The sequence below is a fragment of the Perca flavescens genome, chromosome 7 (assembly GCF_004354835.1).
Source record: "Perca flavescens isolate YP-PL-M2 chromosome 7, PFLA_1.0, whole genome shotgun sequence".
Taxonomy (NCBI): domain Eukaryota; kingdom Metazoa; phylum Chordata; class Actinopteri; order Perciformes; family Percidae; genus Perca; species Perca flavescens.
Genome location: NC_041337.1, coordinates 24032534 through 24046002, shown reverse-complemented (window position 1 = coordinate 24046002; position 13469 = coordinate 24032534). Strand labels below are relative to the sequence as shown.

General features: G+C 39.1%; 2 protein-coding genes across 4 annotated transcripts; one reads left to right on the top strand and one right to left on the bottom strand.

Moving 5' to 3' along the window:
- Positions 1-30: 30 nt before the first annotated feature.
- zgc:154075 (putative oxidoreductase YteT) lies at positions 31-5049 on the bottom strand. Of its 3 annotated transcripts, none has more exons than XM_028583006.1 (14): positions 4850-5049; positions 4404-4512; positions 3929-4013; positions 3734-3807; positions 3591-3650; positions 3200-3307; positions 2885-2941; positions 2613-2743; positions 2406-2460; positions 1878-1970; positions 1626-1760; positions 1337-1438; positions 824-985; positions 31-418 (listed from the first exon to the last, which is right to left on the bottom strand). In XM_028583006.1, exons 1-14 carry the CDS (start codon positions 4861-4863, stop codon positions 257-259), a joined length of 1347 nt encoding a protein of 448 aa, XP_028438807.1. In that variant the 5' UTR covers positions 4864-5049; the 3' UTR covers positions 31-256. The 3 variants fall into 3 exon arrangements, with proteins under 3 accessions (XP_028438807.1, XP_028438806.1, XP_028438805.1); XM_028583005.1 differs by having other exon boundaries at positions 4776-4865; XM_028583004.1 differs by lacking the exon at positions 4850-5049 and having other exon boundaries at positions 4404-4760.
- Positions 5050-6733: 1684 nt separating this feature from the next.
- Positions 6734-13389, top strand: taf10 (TAF10 RNA polymerase II, TATA box binding protein (TBP)-associated factor). Its single transcript, XM_028583007.1, has 5 exons — positions 6734-7158; positions 7513-7670; positions 8225-8289; positions 8510-8624; positions 13080-13389. The coding sequence occupies exons 1-5, from the start codon at positions 7026-7028 to the stop codon at positions 13167-13169; spliced, it is 561 nt and encodes a 186-aa protein (XP_028438808.1). The 5' UTR covers positions 6734-7025; the 3' UTR covers positions 13170-13389.
- Positions 13390-13469: the final 80 nt, after the last annotated feature.

Genomic DNA, 13469 nt, shown 5'->3' with positions numbered 1-13469 from the left:
CATTAAGAGCAAACAATGATTCAAAGACAATTTAAATTACACAGTTTTTACTAGAAATTATGATAATATTTTACATGGACACTACTAAAAACATTACTAACTACTTTAATTTTAACTTTATAGACACACACATACACACACTTCCCTGAACAATATGAACTAAACAATCAGCCTCATTACACAATTTTGCCCTCAGTTCAGTTGATAGTAGAAGCAAGAGGAGTTTCATTGTCCATTTCATTATAGTGTTTGATTTTTAAGGTGAGATTGGTTTAATGTCATGTCGTGTCTCGCTCTGGCCAGTGTTACCACAGTGTACCACCCTGCTTTCCAGTCGCGAACGCTCAGCTTCAAACACCAGCAAATGGCTCAGCAGCGTCTCCTTAGGACCCGCACGGATCAGGGATGGATCGTTTTGCTACACACACACACACACACACACACACACACACACACACACACACACACACACACACACACACACACACACACACACACACACACACACACACACACACACACACACACACACACACACACACACACACACACACACACACACACACACACACACACACAGTCACACACAGTCACACACACCTAATCAACCATCACAGTCAGTGTTTCAATACAGGGAATATTCTTAATCTCTTCTTAATCCGGCCAAACAACTGCAAGTACAGGTCAACTGTCATTATAAGGCAAAGATTCAAATAAATCAATGCTGTTCAACAACCAATTTAGTTTATTCTGGAGTTGGCCAAGGGGAAAATGAAACAGGAAACTATACATTGACAAAATAAAAGTATTTATAAGAACTTACTGCCACAGCAGAAATAAAGGCATCCATAAGGTGGTAGTCTGCTCCACCGTGTCCACTCATGCCAAACTGCCTGGGGGCGTCATTGTGTGCCGTGTGCTTTGTGGATCTTTGGGTCAGAAAGTCAAACACGCGTATCTCATGGCTGTCACATGACAGCTCCCCCTGTGAAGACATAGTTCATTATATAGGCTGTATTTAACTGAAGCATACATCTCAGAAGCAGAGTTAGAGCTAGGCAACATACAGTATATCACAATAGGATTTTGTTCGGTCAAACCATGATACAGTAGGAACACTACTATTTGATTTTCTCACCCCTTTCTGTCTACAATGTATGTAACACTTTTTTTGTTTTAGATAGAATTACTTTGATTTTTTTGATAGTAGCTGAATATGCCAGTGGCTGTATATTTTTCCTGCTGGCTTCCTTTCTTGGTAGCATTTCTTGTATCTTCAGTTTTAGCATTTCTTTCCCTTTTCTTTTTTGCAATGCACATTCCTTCCACTTCCTACCTTGCTGCCATAGATGGTTGTTTTTCGCTTGCACAGCTCCTCGGTGAACGCCACCATGGAAAAGGCTGCCGTCAGACCCCCTTCAAACTCCATGTTAACAACCTGGGCAAACAGAACAGGTAAACAGGACGAGACATTAGGGAATTAGTAGCAGCCTGAAAACATCAGTAGAAATGGAAGTTTTATTTCAGCAGCAATGAATCTTAATGGGTTACAGTGGAATAGCACAGTATGTTGAGCCATGGAGATTAAGAGCCATGTCTTAAGGTGTGTTATAGTGTTTTCTGACCTGGTTACTGCAGACATCATTGTCACACTCGTAGACACAGCGGCCATATGGTCCAATCCTCAGGGCCTCAGTTACTGATTCGATGTCTGGGAACGAGCTCGGACATATGACTGATACAGGCCAGCCAGTGTGACCCTAGCGCACATACATACACACATACATACATACAGTAAATATAAAATCATGTACAGCAAGTAAAGTATTATGTTTACAGATGGTAAAGTATAATAGATAACTGGTTGAAATGTTAACCTGTTTCACTCTATCCAGGTAGATTTTGCATGCTGAATATGGACAGTTTTTTTCTACTGAACAATCCAGGCAGCGATTTCCAGCACCTGTTGGCTGACAAATAACGAACAAAGTCAAGTTTCATATACATGCTTAGTATAGACATTTCTGTTTTCAATAATGCAGAGAACTGTCATGGATGTAATACATCTTAATGACACAAACACACAACCTTGCAAAGTTGAAAGGGATTTAAGTGTATTATCTGCTGTCACAAAAATAGTTTATTTCTGCAGTGGCTACTGGTTACCTCTGCCAAGGTGGTTATATTTTCGGTCTGTTTGTTTGTCAGCAGGATTACGGCAAAAATTCCTGGCCCGATTTTCATAAAATGTGGAGGAAGGGTGTTGCATGGGCCAACTCATTACATTTTGGAATGGATCCGAATTACGGGGCGGCTACACAAATTGTTTTTCACTTTCGTTAACATTGCGAGTGCCCTTCTAGTTTCCTTTACGATAGCGATTAGGCTGTGAAGAGACCACAGACCTTGTTTTCTTTTCCGAAGTGGCTGACAGATCCAAATGATGACACTTTCACACACCTGTCAAGTAAAAACAGGAAAGTTAATGATTATTCTTAGGAAAAACAAAACAACCCTGTCCACCTGAAAACTAACAAAAGTGTTAACTGCACCTGACTTCTGAACATCAGATAAGCTTGGAGTTGATCATTGCCGGTTGCCTGATGGTTTACCTGCGTGGTCCAGCCCAGTGATGTATTAGGTCGATGTCGTGGCACGATTTAGCCAAAAGAGCAAAAGAGCTCTCTGCTTCATTCCTCCAGTTCCCCCGAACAAATGAGTGAGCAAAGTGGTAAAACCCAACCTGGAACAAGAGGTTGACAAGTCTAATCTGTAATAGGTATGCCTTGAATAAAAAAAATTTAAAAAAGCAGAAATACTTTTACTGTTTAATGAAGAGCCATGAGGATGTTTGTCTTTATTTCTCTTCTATTCAAATTCGTACCGGCTCAAAGTGCTGAATGTGCATCACATCGCCTATGACTCCAGCATCTATCAGCTCCTAGAAGGAAAAACAAATCAAGGTAGAACCCAAATTTGGATTTTGTGATTTTCTTCACCACTTGTCCTCAGTGTGAGAAATAGTTTATGTTCTGTAATTGAAACAACCAAAATATGCTGCACCTTACTTCACTACATCTTATTAAAACTCAAATTACAGGTTCATTTTTTTTTTTTTTTTTTTTTTTAAAAGGTACCACATTTTACATCTAAGTGTCAAAACTGTGTTTTCACAGAAAGTGTGACAGAAAATGTTCACCTTTATCTTGTGGATGACGGGATCATACCGAAGAACATGACCCACTGATAGCATCACGCCACTCTGAGTGCAAGCCTCCACAATCGCCGTGCAGTCTTCAGCAGTTGTCTGGAGTCATGTGAACACATTGGTGTGCAAGGCAGGCATGAGTGTCACACAAATGCAATCATAGAAAGGAAAAGTGAGAGAAAATGTTTTCAGATTTCCGATTCTGACACAAAATATTTTTTTTTTCTGAAGTTTGCAATATGCTTGAAATAAATATACAATAATCTGAAATGAAAGGATATTTTTAAAATAAAAATCAATATGTAGGATCATTAACAGCCAAATGAAGATTAAAGTTATGCTCTATGTTAAGATGGTTTATGTTTATTTACTAAACACTCACTGCCATTGGTTTCTCCAGCAGAATGTGGTAGCCCTTCTTTGCGAAGGCCACCGCAGGTTCCTAGGGAACACAAACTAGTTTAAAACTTCTTTTTATTTTTTAAAAGAGTTACACATATATATATTTAGAATATGTATGTTTACCTTATGAAGGCGGTCTGGAGTACAAATTAGCACTGCATCTGCAAACCTCTCTCTTTCAACTATACTGTGCCAGTCTAGTTTAAAAAAAAAGCATTCAATAATTTAGTACAAGACAGATATAAACAATTCACTGCATTTTTTTCTTTATGGTTTCATATGTTTTCATCTACTATTTTGTGTTGTTGAAGTGCTTACCTTCAAATATGTTTTCATCTACAATTTTGTGTTGCTGTTGAAGTTTAGTGCGAGCAAATTTCCTTGGATCAGCTACTCCAACAACCTGAAATGGTGAAGTTGAGTTAATGAAATGGACAAGTGCTCTGTTAAACATTACAACTTAATACCGGGACAGTGGTGGGGAAAAAAAAAGGTATGTAGAAATACAGCAAGGAAAAATAAGGGTAAAAGTCATGTATTTTGTTTTTTTTAAACCATTATGATCAAAATGAAAATATATTTTTACAGAAAACATGGATTTGATTATCTACTTGTATCGTGACATAAACGTTTCTATTATACTTTACATGTTTCTTTCTTGTCAATGAATGATCTCCTAATTTGGTTCACAGAGATTTTAAGGTGCCAGGATAGTTTTTATCAATTCAGTCAAATAAGAACACAATCCACAACTACTTAATCGCCTCCTTGTTGCTGGGCAACCTCTCCTGACCTTAACGCGATCAGGGTGGACAGATGCATACTGGGAGTAGATCTCCCCTCGACTGCCAGCTCCCACCACGACGACACGGACAGGGGAAGTCATTCTGGCACCCTGTAAACTTGAACACAAAACCAAAGCTTGTAGACGCACCAGCATAATGCCTTAAGGTAATAAACACGAGTCAATCATCAGCCATAGGTTGATACAGTCTACAGTGCCTGTCGGGGATATATCATACTTCGTGTAATGTATCCATGGGTTATTATTCACTACATTTAGTTAATTAGCCATCATTTGAAGGTGGACTACATTAACAATTTAAACACATATGTATCCTTCAAAATGCGCTAACTAACATATTATATGAAAGTAGATAGTTACCGGTAGCTCATCAAAAACATTGTTTCTGGTAATGAATATTGATCAGTTTATGACATGGCTGTTTGGCTCAGTACCTGTTTTGTCCCATACAATTATTACTTTTACAGTCATACAGCTGTCGAAACCTTGTGTGTGTCTTCCGCGTTGGTCTAATTTAGTCACGAGACGTCTACATCGGAGTCCAGTGAGCGTTTGGTTGACTCGACAGCAGCCTATGACAGCAGCAGGGTGGTTCGTTCTTCGAACAAAAAGCCAAACGCTAAGCACTCACAAAGTGGCGTAACGCCCCCGACAGTGTGCATTGTGCACGAGGCCCTTCACTGTCCCTCGTAAACTGTTTTTTTCTTGTTTGAAAATCGAAACATGTTACGGGAATAATTGCCCGAACTCATATGGAGATTATCAGTCATCCATATTGGGTAACTGGACGTACTGTGCGCGGCTGGAGTTTGAAGACTCTTACAGTCTATGGTTGCATCAATGTCACATTTGCTACAGCAGTCATATGACATATGGACTAGTCGTCAGTCAGTAATGTAAATTAACGTCTATGAAATTAACGCATGGTGGTGCGATCATAGACATACAAATATATATTAGCCAGCCTCTGAAACAATCTGATCTTCGCTATCCAAAAAAAAAAATATTTAGGCAAACGATAAGCATGATAGAAATAAAATGGACGTTGCGCCAATGTTATGGCAAATTTCCGACAGCACCAGAAGGCAACATTTTAGCTCCATCTTCAGAGTGTTGTTCTTTTTCTTATGTAGGCCTATTTTGTCTCGTGTTTAATAATAACAGAGGTGTTAAACAAATTTAGGTTCACTTATCACAATGACCAGTTAGCAGATAACGCGTAAATGGGTTTTTGTAACGCTACAAATCTCTATTACCTGTGAGCTATAACATTTCCTAGATGGCTGCTGACATAACCAAAGTATATAGACTTTATAGATAATGCAAAAAAATGACAAAGGAAATTACTTTTTATTTTTATTGAACATTGGAGAACTTACATAAGGATTCAATGTCTTGTAGAGGATGTACATTCAATCAAATACACACGAGAATATAATATTCAGCCTTGAAGAAGACAAGGAAACAGATGAAAAAAGTAGAGGGAGGGGGGGCTTTATGTACAAATTAAATGAAATATCTGAAAAATAAACTCAAAAATAAAAACACCAAGACATTAACATTTTCAAAGAAGAAGCAAAGACATTATGTTCCAAACTTGAGACCAAGTTCAGTACAAAAATAAATTAGAGAAATCTAAACTTATCTTTTTTGCAATCCTGCTGAACTGCATATTTGTCATTGAATAGAACAAAAGTAATTTATAAACCAGTTAAATGAGGGTTTACTATTTCTCACTTTGCTACACTGAAGATGATAATTACCCAAAAGTGAAACAATATTTATAATGTCAGAACCATATGTATTTAAATTATCCACATAAAAGAGAATGTGAGGGATATCAAATGTTGGAATGTTGTTAATCTTCAGTAATAACCAATTTCTTATATCACACCAAAATCTTTGGGACAAAGGACATAAAAAACATTGTGTTCTAAGGTTTCTTAATTCTCACTACAGAATGTACAATGGTCCACTTCAAATTTAAACCTTTTATTAAAGGTGCAATATATAATACTGACAGCTAGTGTTTAAAATAGTTAGTGCAGTACAAATTCAAAATACTGGAGAGAGTGGTCACCCCCGCAGCTGTTGGATTCATTTTATTAATTATCTTATTATTGGTTTCTTTAACTTTTGTGTGAAATGGGCCACTAGATACATTTAGAATATGCTTTATCTTTAACAGATAAGGTTATTCACTCTGGGACATGTATATGTATCCCTCTGTACCAAGATAGACTTGAACGCTCTCCAAACGAAGTACGTGTTTTAAGCATTAAGAGGGTCTTCGGGAATCTTCGGCTACCTTCGTCAGATCCGAGCCACACGTACATGGGTCACATGACGCGATTATATATCAGTCTGCAGCGCAGCGTGAGGTTAGCTTTCTGCTGCCAGGTAGCTACAAACGTTTCTGATGCTAGCTAGCGCCTGATTCTGTGGTTTAAATATCCTCAAAGTTACAAAAATAGCTGTACTTCAAAACACAGTGTTTTGCAGAGAACTAGTCTTGGAGCTGTTTCGCACGGGATCGTGCTTTTGGGCATATTTTGACTTTTCTTTTTTCTGTCCTAGCTAGCCAAGGTTAGCGCGTTAGCTAACGTTAACATGAATATTGACAACGTTAATCAGTCTGTCACAACTGGAGTGTCATCAACGACGTCTTCAACTTCAAGTAATTGTATCGCAAATGATAATACAACAACCAACGTCAGCAGCATCCCTTCGGTCACGAGTAATGGTAACGTTATGTGACTTTTACTAATGTTATTGTGCATGTTGTGGTGCTCAACACTTGGTTCAACATAGGATAACTAGTTTATTTCTACTGAAGATGGATTATTGTTTTGCCTGTCACAGTATTCTTTGCACGTACGTCATGCATCATCATGTGTGGACTTGGATTTGTTGTTTGTTTGCAACACTAAACTGCAAACAGGGTTTGGACTTTGCGCAACCTTCCTTTAGGCAATACAGTACTGCTAAACAACATACTAGAAGTACAAACTGCAAACTCTCATTTATGAAATGCACAAGGTGTACACTTTTGTTTCTTTAATTCAAAATAAATACATACAAAACACTTGTATTACAGCTTCAGCCTCAGCGGCCATGGTGACACCATCAGCAGACTCGTCTGTCTCCAACGGTGTCTATGTTCCTGGTGGCATCACCAATGGAGATGTAAAGCCTGCCCTCTCCACCATGCCACTGGCAGATTTTCTTATGCAGCTGGAAGAGTACACTCCCACGGTAAGTCAAGTTTTGTCATGTTGTAATGTTGTTCAAGCTGCATTCACAGATAGAGACACGTTGTCGGAAAGACCACAAATTACACCATAGCACACATCCTCCACACCACCCTATCTCACATGGAAAAGTAAGGAAGCTATGTCATCTTTAACACTGGGGCACCCCCGTGCAGTGTTTTGAGTCCCCTGCTGTACTCCCTGTACACACACGACTGTGTAGCCATTTTAGATTCTAACACCATCAAAAATAATAATAATAAAAATAATATATATATGGGTACAGTATGTCTGTTTTTGGCTTAAAAGCAATGAGCTCAATCCCATTGATGCAAAAATCATTTAAATCTAATATTGCCATAAAGCAGCACTGCTGAATAATTTGCCTTGGTGCAAACATTTCATTTGGATGATCATAACTGAATGAAAGATATACAGTAATACTTTTTTACTGTATGTCAATTTTTTTCTTTACAAATAAGTGTCAGTAGTGCAGTAAAAGTAGGCTATGTGAATCTTGACCAAAAGTTGAAGTCTGCTAATTTATTTTTTCTTCAGATTCCTGATGCAGTGACAGGCTATTACCTCAACCGGGCTGGCTTTGAGGCTTCTGATCCAAGAATGTAAGTGCAACAATGACTTCAGTGTGAGTGTGTCTGACCAATACTGATGATTGTGTGAATGTAAAAGCAGTCAGTTTATCATTCTATTTAGCTTTTTAAATTACTTAAAATTAAATTACTATTATGTCCCCCCATAATAGACCGACAAACAGACAGATAGATACATAGATGCTGGCTATGTAAAAACTACAACAAGGATTTCCTTTTTCATTTCTTTTAGCATTCGTCTGATTTCCCTTGCTTCTCAGAAGTTTATCTCAGACATTGCCAATGATGCGCTGCAGTACTGTAAAATGAAGGGCACTGCCTCAGGAAGCTCAAGAAGTAAGACAAAGGTAAGTGTTTCTCTCATTTTTAACATGTGCTTTAAATGTAACGCTTCCAAACAATATTTGACAGCTTTTAATGAAATGGAGTTGCTAATACATTTTTTTTTTTTTAATCCCACGTAAGTATGGATTATTGTAATTTTCTTTTTACCTGCCTAAATAAATCTTCTTACACAGTTTACAATCTGTGCTTAAAATAAATAAACTTTGCTTGCTGTATGTGAGGGGGAGAAAAAGGGGTGTTAGAAGATGGTGACAGATGTAGTTTCAGAGATGTACAGTGGGGGAAATAAGTATTTGACCCCTTGCTGATTTTGCAGGTTTGCCCACTTACAAAGAATGCAAAAATCTACAATTGTAATCATATGTACATTCTAATAGTGAAAGACAGAATCCCAAAGAAAATTCTAGAAAATCACATCATATGAATTTATTAAAATTGATAACCATCTGATGAGGAAAAACAAGTATTTGACCCCCTGGACAAACAGCAAGTATTCTGGCTCCTACAAGCCAGTTAGTCTTTCTTTAAGACACAGCCCCAATCCGAACCAATTATCTACATCAAATACACCTGCCTCACCTCGTTACCTGTATAAAAGACACCTGTCAACACCCAAACAACCAGCATCCAACATCACTACCATGGGCAAGACCAAAGAGCTTTCTACGGACATCAGGGACAAGATTGTTGATCTGCACAAGGCTGGGATGGGCTACAAGAGAATCGGAAAGCAACTTGAGAGAAAAAGATCAACTGTCGGTGCAGTTATCAGGAAATGGAAGAAGCACCACACCACCGCCAACCTCCCTCGGTCTGGGCCTCCACACAAGATCTTGCCTCGTGGGGTGTCCCTGATCATGCGAACGGTGAGGAATCATCCCAAAACCACAAGGGGGAACTGATGAATCAACTGAAGGCAGCTGGGACCACAGTTACAAAAGAAACGGTTGGTAACACACTACGCCGTCATGGATTGAAATCCTGCAGCGCACGCAAGGTCCCCCTGCTCAAGAAGAAACATGTACAGGCCCGCATGAAGTTCGCCATTCACCACCTGGACGACTCAGAAGAGGCCTGGAAGAAGGTGATGTGGTCAGATGAGACCAAAATAGAACTTTTTGGCCTCAACTCGTCCTGTTTGGAGGGCAAAGAACACCGAGTACAACCCAAAGAACACCATCCCCACCGTCAAGCATGGTGGTGGCAACATCATGCTTTGGGGGTGCTTTTCAGCCAAGGGGACGGGACAACTCCATCGTATTGAGGGGAGGATGGACGGGGCCATGTATCGTGGAATTCTGGACCGACATCTCCTTCCCTCAGTGAGAGAGCTGAAGATGGGTCGAGGATGGGTGTTTCAGCACGACAACGACCCTAAGCACACCGCCAAAGCAACAAAAGAGTGGCTGGAGAAGAAGCACATCAAGGTTCTGGAGTGGCCTAGCCAGTCTCCAGACCTGAATCCGATTGAAAATCTTTGGAGGGAGTTTAAAATTCGAGTTGCCAGGCGACAACTTCGAACCTGAATGATTTGGAGGCTGTCTGCAGGGAGGAGGGGCCAACATCCCTGCCGAAATGTGCACAAACCTTGTCACCACCTATAAAAACCGTTTGACATCTGTGCTGGCCAATAATGGCTTTTCTACAAAATATTAACATGCTGTTTGTCCAGGGGGTCAAATACTTGTTTTTCCTCATCAGATGGTTATCAATTTTAATAAATTCATATGATGTGATTTTTCTGGAATTTTCTTTGGGATTCTGTCTTTCACTGTTAGAATGTACATATGATTAAAATTGTAGATTTTTGCATTCTTTGTAAGTGGGCAAACCTGCAAAATCAGCAAGGGGTCAAATACTTATTTCCCCCACTGTATAGTAACAAAGTAGAACTACTACACTACTGTACTTAAGTACTAAAAGGCTGTATCTGTACTCTACTGGAGTATTATTTTTTTTTCCTTTTACTTCAGTACATATTTTCGATGAGTTTAATACTTTTACTCCGATACATTTTTTTATGTGCTGCATCGTTACAAGGGCTGCACTTTATTTTGTTAGATCGTCTACATCGCCATGTGCGCACATCGTAGGACGTTGCGATGTAGATGTAATGATAAACTTTTTTACTGCTTGATAGAAAAGTAAACTTTCACCGTTCTCCTTTTACATGATTGTTACAGACGACCCTTCCCCTTTAAGACAGGTGGTCATGTGGGCAACGTGTGTATGTGACGGAAAGTTATGGTGCGTTCTTTTTGTCTTGTAATCACGACTAGTAGCTTGAGTGTGACGTTACATCCATGTCGGAAAACGAGTAACCATGGGTTGTTGCCAAGTGGTAAGCTTCGCTTCAGAACGCGAACCTCGGATGGCGCCATTTTGTTGCTACAAAGCGATCACCTCTTGTTAGCATTACACTGACCGCCATTTTTTTTTTTACGTCACTTGACTGCGAATAACTTTACATCTGAAGCGTTTAAAGACTCTATTTGTCCATTGTTTATTTCTAAAGAAACACGACAATGTATAAAAGGCTCCATTACCTTGTACCTCACGTTATAGCTCTGTAGCAGACGCTTTTGTAAAAATAAGCTAACGATTGTGTCACAACCAAGTGACTAGTGATTAGCAATAATTAGCCTGTGCTTATGTTGTCTCCTTACATATACCTACGCTCTCCGTCTCTGTAAGATTGGAAATGATTGAGATTTCTCTTGTCACAGCTAACAGAAGACTTACAACTTTCAGACACGTTGCTGACGTCACATTTACGTTGTCTCTGTCAGTTGGAGGCTGCGCAGTAAAGCAAGAGATCACCGGAAAAGTGCTTTTAATAGCCTTCACTGGTCTCCGTCCAGAGCAACGGGGTCTATTGGTCCATTATATACTGTCTATGGTTGTTGTGTTCTTTTTGTCACACAATGAGTAACACAATAAGAGTCGGAGAAAAGATGGATTTTTGTAACATTTTTAGTAACATTTAGGATTATATTCACCCAGTTATTGACATATTACACAAATATATTTCACAGTTTGATACATGAAAATTACGTTTTGATTAACGTTAACGTTGGGCTACTCTCTGCTTTCTGCTCAAGACTCGGTTTAAAGCCGTTGTTGTCATATAGCAACCGAGCGTCTCTAGCCAATTTCAGCTGCACAAGCTACAAAGTAACTAATTAGGCGGTATTTAACTCCTAATAAGACTGTAGCGACATGCCTATAGGTAGCAGTATACAGTGCTATGTGTACGACTTCTTCATTTGGTTACAACAAAGACAAAAGTGCTTAAAATTGTAGAAAACCACAATGTTTACTACGTGTGATGCACGACGTAGCCATCTTTGAAAGTTAACTCGGGGTCTTCTGAGTTCAGACGACATGACGAGTCGTATATACGACCTCGGTGGCGTTCTTTTTGCAACTTCCGGTTCGTAACTCCGGAAAACAACTCGTAAATCAACTTCGGTGGACAAAACAAGGGGGTAAGCTTCGCTTCAGAACTCGAGCCATCATGGCGCCATTTTGTTGCTAACTGGCCATCACCTCCTGTTAGCATTCCGCTGACCGCCATTTTTTTTTACGTCACTTGACTTCAAATAACTTTACATCTGAAGCGTTTAAAGACTCTATTTGTCCGTTGTTTAGTTCCAAAGAAACACGACAATGTATAAAAGGCTCCATTACCTTGTACCTCACGTTATGGCTCCGTAGCAAACGTTTTTGTAAAAATAGGCTAACGATTGTGTCATAACCAAGTGACTTACTGTCGCATAGTAGAGGAATTACCGTATAATACAGGAGAAGCTCGCAGGGAGTTTCGACTTACATGAGATGTTTAGGTTTAATTACTAATGTTAACTAGCATGTTAGTGATCAATAATTAGCCTGTGCCCATGTTATCTCCTTACATACACCTACAGTCTCCGTATCTGTAAGATTGGGAATGATTGAGATTTCTCTTGGCACAGCTACTAGAAGACTTACAACTTTCAGACACGTTGCTCACGTCACATTCTCTCAGTTGGAGGCTGCGCAGTAAAGCTGGCCATCACCGGAAAAGTGCTTCTAATAGCCTTCACTTGTCTCCGTCCAGAGCAACGGGGTCTATTGGTCCATTATATACTGTCTATGGTCTACCCCAGTTGATGCAAATGTAAAATTTCAAGCAAAAAGGAATACTTGGAATTGATGGTGGTGGTAAATATTCATGAAAAAGGACAAGTTTGTGAACGGGCAACACAGATTTTTATAACAACTAAACACGTTACACACTGACCCTTTTAATGAGCACTTCAACTTCTACTAAAGTCACTTTTTTTGAAAGAGCACTTGTACTTTTACTCAAGTCTGGGTCTCTAGTACTTTATACATGTCTGTGTAGTTTGTATGTGCTCTGATCATGTTGTTCTAGATAATTAATGTATTTTTTTTTTCTTCTTATTTATATACAGGATAAGAAGTACACTCTGACAATGGAGGACCTGACTCCTGCCCTCACTGAATATGGCGTCAATGTGAAGAAACCATATTACTTTACATAAACATTTCTTTCTTTAAGGCTTTTTGCTTTTGCTAGTTTTATCTCTCTGCTGACCCACTAGAGTCTGTCAACACATTTTTTTTTATCACGGTTCTTTAGTACAGCTTTGACAAATCTTTCTAGTCACTTTTGTCTTTTGTTTTTGTTGAGCCACCTTTTGATTTATGTTAAATTCTTTAATTAAGTTTTATTGTGAAAATAAAACCCTTTCCAAACCTTGATGTCTGTGAGATCAATGTTAAATCTGTCCAACACAAGTGAAAGTGCTCTTCTCTGACATCTGCAGACTTAAGGGCACTTG